Genomic DNA, 13167 nt, shown 5'->3' on the forward strand with positions numbered 1-13167 from the left:
GCTATCGACTGCATTTTGCAGAAGTAGCTTAGAGACCTTGAAAAAGAGCAGCGCTGTTTTTCAGGTGCTTGTGGAGCACAAAGGAAAATGCCAGGCTTTCCTTCTGGTGAGCTCTTTCCGTGGGAAGGCATCATCTATCCCAGGGGTCAGCAATGTTTTTGGACAGTGTGCCAAAAACACCTGTGACCTCAATTTGTAAGATGTTGGTGTGCGGGTGGGGGCAGATGGCAGGGGAGACACGAGGGGCCCGATCCTTATTGTGGCAGTGCAGCTCTGGCCCCTTCCCTGCCGTCTACCCCGAGGCGTGTGCGCCAACCAAAATGCCTTCACATGCCACGCTCTGGCACCCGTGACAGGGGTTGCCTACCCCTGATCTAGCCCCTCGATGCCAGCTGAAAATTTCCCTTGTGAGACAGGAGAGTTGTGACTCTCCTTGTTTCTGTGAGATTCTCATTTGTGCCTTGGGGAAGGTTGGGAGGAGAATGGAGGAGGCTGCTTAAAACCCAAGCCTGTGCACTTACCTGAATACTGCCAAGCATTGACCCCCGGTCAGGGAAACCACCTGCGTAGGCTGACTGGTGAGACTTGTATCCAGCTGAGCAATTGAGACCTCTTTGCTCTGCCCCCCAGGACTTCAGTGAGCAGGGGTGAAGCTTTATTCTTCTTGCACCAGCAACTGCAGTTGGTACTTTAAGTGGTGCAGCAAGTTCAAGCCTCCACTTTGCCTGCAGTGAGATTTCCTAGGTCCAGTGCTGGGTTTTGAGCCTTCAGGAGGACGTCCTTGGAGGAGGGTGACCGTGGTGTGGAACCGGCAAGAGAGATGATGTTTGCAGACCTTTGGGTGGGGCTGGCTTGCAGCAATGGATAGGTTTGAGAAATGGTCCTGCACTGGCAGGAACTGCAGGAATGCCTCTTGCATAGGGCTGCTGCAGCAGGCCATAAAGTGGCTTTTCAGGAGTTACCAAGGAAATATTTGCCCAAAACTACTTCGGCACTAGCAGCCCTCGCTTGCCTCCTTTTCTCCGTTTCTTTTGTCTCTTCCCTATTCTGCCCAAGTCAACCTCTGTGGTGTCTTAGCTGTGCTCTGCCTGTCGGGTCTCGCCATCTTCAAGCCCTTCCTAGAAACCTGGCTTCAGCTGGGCAGCCTAAAAAACAGCGTTCAGTTCGTGAACTCCTTTCCATGCCAGCAGCATACAACTGGGGTGCTTGGCTAAAGTGGGGGAAGTGAATTTGACCCCAAGAAGCAGAAGGGAGAAAAAGTAGCATGTTTATCTTGGAAGTTAGGTGTGTAAAATAACCATATATCTTTGGAGCATTCTTCTTGCTATATAAAATGTCAGTCACCTTCAAGGGGCACCTGCACGGCTGAATTAACAAGTACTACATCCACAACCAGGCAATAGCCGCGGACTCATGCCACTGACCTAGGCATCTGGCTTCCAGTCTGTTGGGGGTTTTCAGACTTACTGGTTCCAACAGGGGTAACTTCTCGTTACTGTTCATTTTGTTGAAACACTTTGAGCACACGGCTTTTCCAGCGCAAACTCCCCTGTGGCAGGAGATCAAACCTGTCTGTAATATTCTTCAAATGGCGCATGCCAAAAGGCGAAATGAGCAATGCGTAGCTCCACGAATCCGAAGTATTGATTCTCTGTCCTTATCGGAGGACTTGGATAGCTAAACTCAGTGCAAGTTGTTGATTTGTCTTGTACAGGATGGGGAAAAACCGGAAGAGGCTTTCAGAGCTGCTCTGTTTGGGTTCAGGCATGGCTCCTTGTGTTACAACGGAGCTGCTCCCAATTTATTTTTCACCTTTGCTGGGTGAATTGGCTTGTCAGTACAAAGACTGATTGTGCTGGAGATGTATCATGCATGCCTCAAAAAAACCAGGATTGTTCACTGGGACCAGCTACACCTATGTGGCCCAGCTGAGGGCAGGGAGCTAGAATGGTATTTGGGAGGGTGTAACTTGACTTACGCACCAATTTTGGTTACAAGTGGATTTAGCTGAACACTTGAAAGCAAAGCTCCTAGAAACGCGGCGCTGTTGCCTCTGAATTGCAAAGCAGCTCTATAAAGAATTGTCTTCTGTGTCATTATGGAAATATTGAGGGCGAGGGTGCAGCATCTACTGGCTCCAGTTCCACTCATTTCTATGCATGTCTTTCCCAGTCTTCTACTTTACCTTTCCCAGGGTTTCTTTTTACCCCTTTGCACAGCACAGCACAGGATCTGGCAGCAGTTTGAGGGAAATGTAGTGTAGGACGGTCTCAAACTTTACCTTGCCTAGTTTGTTTTTGACCCCTCTGCCACGTTCAGGATAGGAGAAAGGGTCAAATGAACAGAGCCCTGGAAACACGGACGTAGCAGGCAGTGATCTGAGGAACGTGAGAATGTGCGGTGCAACTTGGCATTGAATTGCCTCTGTCGATGTGTCGGTTTTGTTCATCACCTTCAATATTTCCATTGACACCGCCTCTTGGGAGGGCCAGGCATGCCTTGCTTGTGAGCATCTGGGTGCTGAATGTGGATTATGCACTCATTCTTAACTCCACAGATATTAAGGTCAGCAGGGACCATTACAGCTAGTCTGACTTCTGCAAAACCCAGGCCATAGAGCCCATCTCCATCAGAGGCAGAGCTATGGGAGCAGATGTTTGCTTGGGTCCCATGGGGGCAAATAAAAACCACTGGATGAACAAGTGCATCCTGTCAAGGGACTCCAGCTGGAGGAGTGCTGTGTGTCAGGGCATGAGCGGTGTGTGCACCCTTGTAGGCAACCGGGGAAGTGGCTGTATTAATAAGAGATGGTGCTGAAATGGTTTTATGGTCCACGTGGCAACCTGCTTGCTGATCCTGCTGTCCCATTTGCCATGTGGCAGCATTACAGGTGATCATAGGGCATGTTCACACCCTGCTTACGCTGTGCCCAGGAGCTAGGCTGGGAATCCTATCCCAGCTCCTTGCTCTTGCTACATCCTGGAGAGGTCTTAGAATAGCACTGCTTGCTAACCTGGACCCCCTTTAAGAAAGCTACATTGCCTCATTTCTGGGATTGTGTGCGCACTTCACAGCAGGGCTCTGAGGCTCCACATGGAGCATTTTTGACAGGTCATTAGAGCTAACCTATTTCATGTCTCCCAATGGGAGGTGAGGTTGCTGAGCGCCTCTTCCTACCAGCCTTAAGCTGCCAGCATCTTGCAGAATTCCCTTTCTGCAGGTGACTCCAATGAGGTGAGGGAAAACAGCAATCATAGGTCAGGGACCTGCCAATTAGCCTTGGACTTCAAATTTTTGAAAACAAGTTAAAGCTTTTTAACTTGTTTCAAAGAATTTTTAAAAAACAATTTAGGTTGTGTTCATCAAAGACCTGGAAGAGGGGATGGAGCGCACCTTCAGCAATTTTGCAGATGACGCCAAGCTGGGGGGAGTAGCAGATACACTGGAGGGGAGGGCTAGGATTCAGAGTGACCCAGACAAATGGGAGGACTGGGCCAAAAGAAATCTGATGAGGTTCAATAAGGACAAGTGCAATCTGGCACTTAGGACAGAGCAATCCCATGCACCAGTACAGGCTGGGGGCTGACTGCCTGGGCAGCAGCTCTGCAGAAAAGGACCTTGGGGATACAGTGGACAATAAGCTGAATATGAGCCAACAGTGTGCCTTTGTTGCTAAAAAGGTGAACGGCGTCCCGGGCTACATTGGTAGGTGTGTTGCCAGCAGGTCAAGGGAAGTGATTCTTCCTCTCTACACAGCACTGGTGAGGCCACCTCTGAAGTAGTGCCCAGTTTTGGGTCTCCCACTACAGAAAGGATGTGGACAAGTTGGAGAGAGTCCAGTAGAGGGCAATAAAAATGGCTTGGGGGCTGGGACACACCAGTTGTGAGGAGAGACTGAGGAAACTGGGCTTATTTTGTCCAGAGAAGAGTGAGAGGAGATTTGATAGCATATTTCAACTCCCTGAAGGGGGATCCAAAGGGGATGGAGCTGGGCTGTTCTCAGCGGTGGCAGATGACAGAACAAGGTGCAACGGGCTCAAGTTGCAGCAAGGGAAGTTTAGGTTAGATATTAGGAAGACCTCTTGCACTAGGAGGGTAGTAAAGCACTGGAACAAGTTACGTAGAGAGGTAATGCAATCTCCATCCTTGGAGGTTAAGATCTCAAGTTGGGGCTGGTCCTGCTTTGAGCAGGGGGTTGGACTAAATGACCTCCTGCGTTCCTTTCCAAATCTGATTCTAAGTTTCTGGGTTTGCAAATAGTCTTCTGTGTCTGTCTGGACACTGAGCACAAGGCCCTGCCCCAGACCTAGGGCTTTGGCCCTGTACAGCACTTCAATAAGGAGGGGAAGGGAGGGATGGCCTGTGGTAATTCTTTGCCTCATCCTATTTACCTTTTAGAAGCCATCAAATTCAAGTGCTGCATTCCTGTAGGGTGATCGGGCAATTGTGCTGTTTGCGACGGTGAGCAGATTTTGCGCCTGGGCTAACAAATATCCCCGATGCATTTGCAAAGCTGCTTAGAAGCCAGGCTGGAACTCTGCCCCGACTGCTTCTTGCAAGGACAGATGGTAATGACCACAAAATTCACGTGTGGGGTCACTGTCTTCTTGCTTTACCGGTGGCAGGTTGGGCTTGAGGCAATATGCCTTGTAGCTATACAACAGAGTTGTGTAGCTTTTAGGAATGGGTTAGACAAGGGCTTGGATGGGATGGCTTGGGTAGGGATGATCCTGCCTTGATTAGAGGGTTGGACCAGATTACCGCCTCGGGTCCCTTCCAGCTCTGCTTTTCTGATTCCTGGGGTTATGCTGGACTTGCACCATACTACTATTCGTCTAGATGCAATCTGTGAGCTGCTTATTGTGTCAGTGCACCATCAGGGGTTTTGCACACTAAAGAACAGCATGCTTCGGGGGGAGGGACGGGACAGACAGCAGTGTGCGCACTTGCTGAGAAGACTGTGATACCAGTGAAATAATTACTTTATCATGTTATTGGCAACGACGACTGAACACCAAAGGGCTGATGCACTGTTTAACCCACCAGCAGTGGTAGGGCCTGGGAGTGCCAGTCTTTGACCGAGACTCCACCGTGCTCAGCGCTGTGCAGCACTGGAACAAAAAGCTCGGTCGGGCACCTTCTTCTTCCCCAACCTGCTTTAATCAGTGACTTCAGTTCAACCATTAGGAGTCAGATCTGTTGCCTGGCCCTTTCCTAGTGCAGCAGTCCTAGGTGAGAAGAAAGGGAGACTAGGAAAGCCACGGATGATTTATTTTTGTTTTCTTTTCAGAACAGTTATGCCACAGGCGTAGCTGAACAGATAAGCACTGGGATGGAGCAAAGGCCAGTGGTTCACAGGAGCCTTGGCCCACGCACAGTCTTCACCCCTCTCATCGTCTGAATAATCTGGCCCCCAAGAGTGCGCGGCTCCCAAGCTAGTGTTTCCATGTCCTGTGTCCTACGTCTAGGTTACTGTTAATTAACAAGGCAGAGGCACAAACACACGTGAACCCAAAGGAGTAGGTTTTACCCTGGCTTGATTAATGCGGTTGAGTTGTACATCTGAGTGTGAGCGCACTAGGACTGTTGCTTTTTGTTTAATACCACAAGACACCTCAGTCTGGATCATCGCATTACAGTACAAATAAAAAACAGAAACAAAACCACATCCGCATCGTACACGGTGGGAAGAAAATGAGAATCTAAATATTTACAGAGAAGGTTGGTGGGAAACCACAAAAATATTTACATAAAAATACATGAGCTTGTCGGCATATACATTTTACACCAATTCACAAAAAAAAAAAAAAAAAAAAAAGAGAACACAAAAATAAGACACTATATAAATTAAAGTGAAGGGAACTCTGAAGGTAACCCAAGGCTTTCTGGGTGCTTCGCTCATGCGGCTCCAGGCAAGAAAAATCAAGTCTTCTATAGCAGGGAAGTGAACTGCAAGACAACCCTTTCTTGTCCTTTTGTTTTGCACTAAAACTGTACAATGCAAGCTCTCTCACACACAAGGGGGGAACTGGGCACATATGTTTCAACTATGCCATGCCTTTCGCATCAGACTTCTGTAGCACAAGGTTCTGGAAAAAAGTCACATGCCTAAGCCACCTTTTTTGTGTGTTTGTGCGCGCGCGTCTGTGCGTTTGAACAAGAAAAGTCAAAACCACAATTCTGCATCCTCTGACATGTAACACGCTGCTTCAGTCAACGCTTTGTCAAGAGACGGATGGGACGGATGGCAGGGAACACACAAGGGGCTCTCCTTTCCGTAGGTGAAGGGGAACAATACATTTTCAAGTTGGTTTTGGTTTGGGGTAGCAATTAGCTACAGCTGTGCAATCCTCACTGGCCTCCTCCCAACTAATAAGCGTAAACCCATTACCTCTGTAAAGACATAGGCACAAAGTATTTTCCTGTCATATATGCATATACATTTTAACCTGATCAGACTTTTTTTTTTTTTCCTTAAAAAAAATTAAAGGTGAAACTAAAAGAGACTCTACAGGGCCTATCTTGACATCTATCCCCATGGGCCAAGATTGCTTTCTGGGCCAAATTCTGCTCCGAAGTTGGGGGTAGAAACCCAGAGCAGAATTGGGCCCTACCTCTTACGTGAGGTAGAGAGAATTTCAGCTGAAAAATGCAGCAAGTGGGAACTAAAATGCAGGCAGTAAATAACCCATGTATTGGAGACCTTTTATGTCAGTCCTGGAGCTGCTTGTGTCCCCTTGCTGGAGATGTGGTCAGACAATCAGGGCTCCTACAGCTGAGCAGATTGGCGCTTGTTGATGCACTGTCTTCCTCACTGGTCCTCCCTAGCAGAGGTCTCCCTCCAAGTCCCATTTGCTCACAGAAAGCAGAGCTTTCTCCCGTGTGCCGTACCATACGCCATCCCCAGCTCCTGCCTAGCCCAGGGCTAGATGGGACCTTTTAGAAAACAATGGGGATGAGCGGTAGCCAGCTAAACTATTTCCCCACTTCAGCTGCCTGCACAGGACTCGTATTTCCCTGAATACTGGGAGTTTTTCCAGGTCTGGCGGGGCAGACACCAGGTACCTTGATCTTTAATCAAGGGGGAAGGGGACCCATTTCCTAAGGGGCATCAAGATCCAACACTAACCACAGGTCCAGAGCAGAACTGCATAGTTCACTATATGGCTTTCTTGTGGGGCTGGGGTGCAGGATTTAAGAATGGCTTGAGCAGCTGGTCATCCTTTCAAGGAAGGGGCTTGGTCCAGGCTTCCTGAGCCTATTGCTTCAGGGGTCTTCATCCAATGCTGAACATAGGCAGGGCTAGCAGCCCTCTGCTCACATGCTGTTATGTGCACAGAGAGATGTGGCTGGGAACAAAGAATGGAAGCAGCTAAATAACTAAGATCTCTGGACCAGGACAGAGCGCTTTCTGGTCTCCACAGGGCTTGTTTCCATTTCTGTGAGCAACACTTTATGAGTGAAGTGTCCCCTAGCCAGTAGGGCAGCTGCACATTGTATGGCCTGAGGCCTGCAAGGTGCTAGGGGCCCTTGATACCCACTGAAGTCAATGGTGGTAGAGAGTGATCAGCACCAGGCACGTGCTGGGCCTCTCTGAAGTGCAGAGGTTAGTGCTGTGAACTGCTAAGCAGGCTCAAAAGCCCTGGCCCTGTCTCTTGTTGCTGTTGCTCGTAAGTCAGGGAAACGGTCTGGAGCTTTATACACTACAGGAGAAGACTGGCTTCAAGTCATGTGATGACTGCAGGCAAATCGAGAGGCATTTACAGAACTAGAGAGAGCTCAGTGGGGCTCTCTCACCAGGGGACAGTCCTGGTCATATAAGGCTAATACCAAGAGGTTAGGAGGGAGAATTAAGGCTTTCATGGAGAGAGAGGTTTGACCTGCAGCCCTCGTTACCTGAATCCCAAAGAGCCTGAACCAAATGCATTTGTCCTTGCCTCAACTCCAGAACAAGGGAGGCTGAACCTAAAGAGCAGCCAGATGGCAGCTGTGGGGAATGGTAACGTTAGCCCTCATCCACTGACGTCTTTAAAATATAAGCATACCTCTAGGGAGCCTGTGTATGATATAGGCAAACTCCATCAGAATAGCTGGAAGAGGGGTTCAGCCTTTACTAGCTAGTAGCACAGACTAGATGGTCCACAACATAGTCGTGTCTCCATCTAAAGACTTTTTCCATGCTTTTTCCTTTTAGCAGCCCCCACCCCCCTGCCCACCCTCAAATCCCACTTCTTGAGTTACTCACAGGGTGAATGGGATCATGGTAACCTGGATCACAGTGTTTGTTGTTTCCTCACCAGATTTATTTCCATAACACTTAAGAACAACTCTATGTATGAAAAAACAACCTTTAAAACAATGCATCACACAACAAAATAGGACTAACAAGGTCCCATTGATGAAACAGGCCCAAACAAGGCAACAAGATTAAAAGGAAACAAATGGCTAATGACTGGTTAGCTACTAGCCATGGCGTGTTCCTCTGAGATGTGGTAAGTTCTTATTACTACTTCAAAGCCAAAAATAGCAATGAACTCCTTTGTCTAAAGATCCAGTGTGAGCTATGCACCAGCTGTGGGACCTTTAAGAAAACCTCTGGGTGGGTTTTCTTAAAAAGGACACAACACCTTGGAGGTCCAAAGTAAGTAGTGCCATTTTTGACCAAGCAGAACAAGGAAAGGCCCCGCTGTCATAGCACGTTAAAACTCCTACGATTCAGGTGCTGCTAGCAAGCCCTGGTTAACAAAATGCATGTGTCTTAGATGGGGGGTTTGCAGCGACTTTTGAGTCTTGGGAATTCAAGCAGCTGCAGATCAGACATTGCTTCTTTTACAACACAGAAAGCTCTTTAAATACACAGGGCAACATTGCTGGAGTGTTTTATAGAGGTGTACTGGCCCTTTAGTCCCCACTGATGGCCGGAAAACTGGTGTGAACTACACTTGCAACAACAGAGGCAATACTATTTCACAGTGCACAGATAGCATGTAACTACTCTGTACTTGCAGCAACTTCACAGGGGTTCCCTTGGTAATGCAGTACTATAGTTATGGCAGGCCATATCCCAGAGTCAGTGGGAGTCTTCCCTGAACTAGGGACTGTGGGATTTGGCCCAGAGCAAATACCTGGTCATGCAGCTAACTTGGTGCTTATATAGGCATTCCCGGCTGGTAACCTGTGCTCTACTTTACAAGCTGGACATAATCCTACAGTGACATTGTAAAGGGATGGTATTATATGGCCAGCCACTCCTTGGAATTAAATGGCCTGGACCTTAGTCTATCAGTAAAGAGGAATTGTGAAATGCATGTGTTGTTCTCAAGGGCTGGGTGTGGCGGTGGGTGTGGGTTTTTTCCTTTCAGTGTTAGAAACACAGACCTGCCTCCCCCCAGCTACCAAAGCTGGTCTCCATTGTCAATAGGGAGATTAACATGGATACTTGAGTTCCTGCAGAAATCCTTTCTGTGGTCAGAAGCAGCTTGTCAAGTGAGTCTTTAAACGTCCTCCCCTGTATCCTACAATAGCACTTGCCTTCATCTGGGACCGATCCCACTCGCTGAAGTTGGCGGAGAGACTCCTGCTCGCTTCCAAATGCTGGGATTAAGCCCACTAGAGCACCACGAATTGTCTGCAAGGGAACAAGCTGCTCTTTCCCCACAGCTTTTAGCACATGACTGATTTGCTGCTTCACTTGACAGGGGTCAGGACAGAGGCCCCCCCCCGCCAGCATGCATCATTCAAACTACTCCTCTGAGGCCAGCAGCTGGGAACATGACCTCATTTGTTCCAAATTTACCAGAATTGCTGCATACGCCAGCACCTCACGCACAAGATGATGGCGGGGGTTGCGAGAGTGCTATGGCAGCCAAGTAACATTAGACCAGGGGAGGAAAAACCCTTGGCCCCTTCCCCACCATGCCTCAGATCTGCCCTCATGACTGGGTTGTCTCTTTACATGCCAACAGCCTGCAGGATCATGCCAACCTCTCAAACTACATGGAAAAAGCTGTACCTCTACTACATAAAAACAGTTAGTGGTGGGCTGGGGGCAGGGTTTGCTTTTGCTCATTGGGGCAGGGTCGGGGTTGTTTTTCTTTTTGTCACTGAAAAAATAAAACAGTCCACTGTCCAGCAGAGGCTGCTAAGACTCTATCCCTCCTTCCCCCAGCTCACTCAGCATGCACCTCTGTCTCGGGCCTCTGCAGACATAGATCTGTGGGGAGGAAGGCCCCCTGGCCCAAGGCTGTGGCATAAGTCCGACTGTGCGAATGGGGAAAGCTGGGGGGCGCAAAGCCCCCTCCTCCGACATAGCCCCCTCTTTGGTGCTGAGGCATGTTATGGTAATCCTCCAGGTTATCGTACTGGGACACCACTGTCATAGTGCTTTGGCGTTTGCCAAGGGTTTGGTATGGGTAGAGGAGGGCAGGGTCCCGCTCTATACTCTCTGGGAGCTGCATTCTGAGGCTGTGGCTCCGCTCTGGCTTGGGGGGGGGCGCCACGGGGGGGGCATGGTGCTCTTCCTCTTTATAGCAGTCTCTGGGGTGTTTCTCCACAGGAGCGGGCTGCCTGACTCGAGGCCTTTCCAAATCTGGTCTGTCCTCTGCACCCCTCATCTCCTTGTGGTTCAGCCTCAGGGTCTCCTGGCTAGATGTGACGTACTTCCCACCTGAGTGCTGGTAGCTCAGGGGCTCAGAGCAGTGCTCCTGCCCACCCTTTGGCCGGTAGTCCGGATAAGGAGGGCCGTTTTTGGATTCTGAGGTCTGCCTATGGCTTGCTTCCTGCTGCAGGTGCGTCCTGTGCTCGGTGGCGCTGCAGCCCGTCTCATGCAACTTTCTGTTCCTAATGCTGCTCTGCTTCTGAGGGAGGGAAGGCTTCTCCACCTGCCCGTTCCCGTAGGCCCCGTGGTAGTGAGCTCGGTCAGGCTCTGGCTCCACATGCTGCACATAGTAGCGCTCCTCCCCATCGGGGGTGGCTGCCTTGGCTGGGTACCTCCCTTCTTTCCCTTCAGCCACAGTCAGGAGACCAGTTTTCCCAGGATCTGATTTGCTGCGCAGGTGGAGGACATCCAGCCCCCCCAGTTCTTCTGGCAGCAGTGGGCCCACATTGTCATACTGGGACATCACCGGCCCTTTCACTTTTTGACGCGTGCGGCTCTCGCGGCGAATCGACTGCATGCGGTACTTCTCCATGTCCTCCAGGTCCCAAGACATGTACACGTGCTTGATGTCTGGGGCAGGGGGCACATCTCTGCTAATAAAGCTGTGCTCTTTCCCTGCCAGGTGGCCGATGAGGCCTCCCTGAGGGTAGGCAGGCAGGCCGGGATTACGGTACAGAGTCTTGCTCTGAAGCCTGGAGGTGTACGAGGCAAAGTCTCGGCTAGGAAGGGGGTGGAACTGCCTGAGTCGCATGGTGCTGTAAGGGTCCAGGTCGTAGAAGCTCCCGTCTGCTGCAGTGTAGTAGGAGGAGCCAGAAGAGCTTGAATAAGGGCTATACCTGTAATGCACACGCCCATTCTCAAAGTATGGCTGCAGCTGGGTGACATGATAATCCGAGGGTGGCTGATATGGCTTGTATTGATAGAGGGGCCGTGGGCAATACGCCGCCTCGTCATCAGGTGGCACCTCTGTCCGTGAAATGGGCACGGAGCGGATAGTGGCAGTGGAGGCGGACGGGGTAGGGACGTGCAGTGATTGCACCCTCCTGATAGTGGGGTAGGGGGGAGCCTCCTCAGTGTAGCTTGTGCTACGCATGGTGGTAGGGCTTATGGAGGACATGAATTCAGCCCGGCTTCGAGGCTTGGAGTGAAGGGCTGAGGTGCTCTTCCCTTGAGTGGCATAGGTGTTATACCGGGGGCCCATGGATGTAGGGGTTTCTGACCTAGAGGCGTAGGCTTGATGCTGGTCGGACTTGCCGTGGTAGGAGACATGTGGTGGGACGCTCTCAGGTCTGTATTGGTGGATGGAAGCGGGCTTGTGGTGCAGGTAATTCTCGGGGGCGGGGGGCTCGGGGGCACTCTCTGACTTGGAATGGGCGAGATACAAAGACTGCAGAGAGGCATGCTTGGGTGGGGGAGGCGGCGGCAAGGCATCCTCCACGGAGGAAGGCAGCATGGAGGAAACCAGGAAAGAATGGTAGTTGGAGTTGTTGACAGCATCAGCGTTGTTGGAGTGCATGGCTGCAGCAATTTTACTTTCCAGCGTTCTCACGGGTGGAACTGGGGGTGTGAAGCCATAGGAGGAGTGACCAGGGACCGACTCGGACCGAAGATGCAAAGCAGGAGCCCTTGTGTTCTCCCGGGGCTTTTCTAAGTGGCCCTGGTAGGACACCGGAGTGGACGAGGTACACCGGGGAGCACAGCTGCTTTCGGTGACGAAAATGGGAGCAGGCTCAGCTACTCGAGGCTCAGGCGGCTTTTCTGGAGCTACTGCGCCACGTACCTGGTAAGGAAACATCATAGGCAGATGTCAGCAGCAAGCCCCAGCAGCACATACTCCGTACCTGTAGGCCTGGCTCTGTGAAAACTCCCTTGCCTACAATGCAGCCCAAGTGTCATGATAAACTGCAGAGCACTGTCTTGAAATAAAGAGTGTGTGAATGCAAATCTATGTCTGTCTTGATAACTGAAACAAATGCTGCCTTTTCCAAGAGACTGAAGTGAACTTTGGGACCAACTGAAATTTGCACCATTTCCCCAGGCTCAGAGAGGGGCTGTCAGACAGGCTGGTATATGTTACAATCATGAGAACAGAAAAAAAGCAACAAACTGGAGAGATGGTAGTTGTCAGCAGATTACAACTTTTATATAAACTGGTGCTTGGAAACCACAGATGTGGCCTGGAGCACTTGATGGGTGTGTGGTTTTTTTTTTATAAGTAGTACTAGAGTTACTTTTAGCAGAAATGCACTTTGATTTTACATTTGTGCAGCTCTGAGCATGGATTAATGAATGCATAATCCACCATGGCATTACACTAACAACTCCCTCTGAACTGATACCATCACTCAATGTCTAATACAATCAGAGTGTAGGGGGGTGTCAACATAGTTAATGTGTCATTGTGGTTCAGTTGGCAGCAGGTAGAAACCAGGATATTATATAAGCCCAAATCCTATACCAGGAATTAGGGAACCGCTCACTAAAAGTGTAAGGTGTCCACTTCTGATGGA

General features: G+C 50.0%; 1 protein-coding gene across 7 annotated transcripts in view; it reads right to left on the minus strand.

Annotated features, from left to right (window-relative positions):
- Positions 1–5263: 5263 nt before the first annotated feature.
- Positions 5264–13167, minus strand: part of ARHGAP32 (Rho GTPase activating protein 32) — a 450132-nt gene continuing 442228 nt past the window's right edge. For all 7 annotated transcript variants that reach the window (XM_090026884.1, XM_090026883.1, XM_090026889.1 and 4 more), the window contains one exon: positions 5264–12437. In XM_090026884.1, the coding sequence (XP_089883010.1) occupies positions 10170–12437 (2268 nt within the window). In that variant the 3' untranslated portion in view covers positions 5264–10169. The remainder of the gene's footprint in view (positions 12438–13167) is intronic.

This window comes from Crocodylus siamensis, chromosome 14, assembly GCF_052110815.1.
Source record: "Crocodylus siamensis isolate JL-2025a chromosome 14, ASM5211081v1, whole genome shotgun sequence".
Taxonomy (NCBI): domain Eukaryota; kingdom Metazoa; phylum Chordata; order Crocodylia; family Crocodylidae; genus Crocodylus; species Crocodylus siamensis.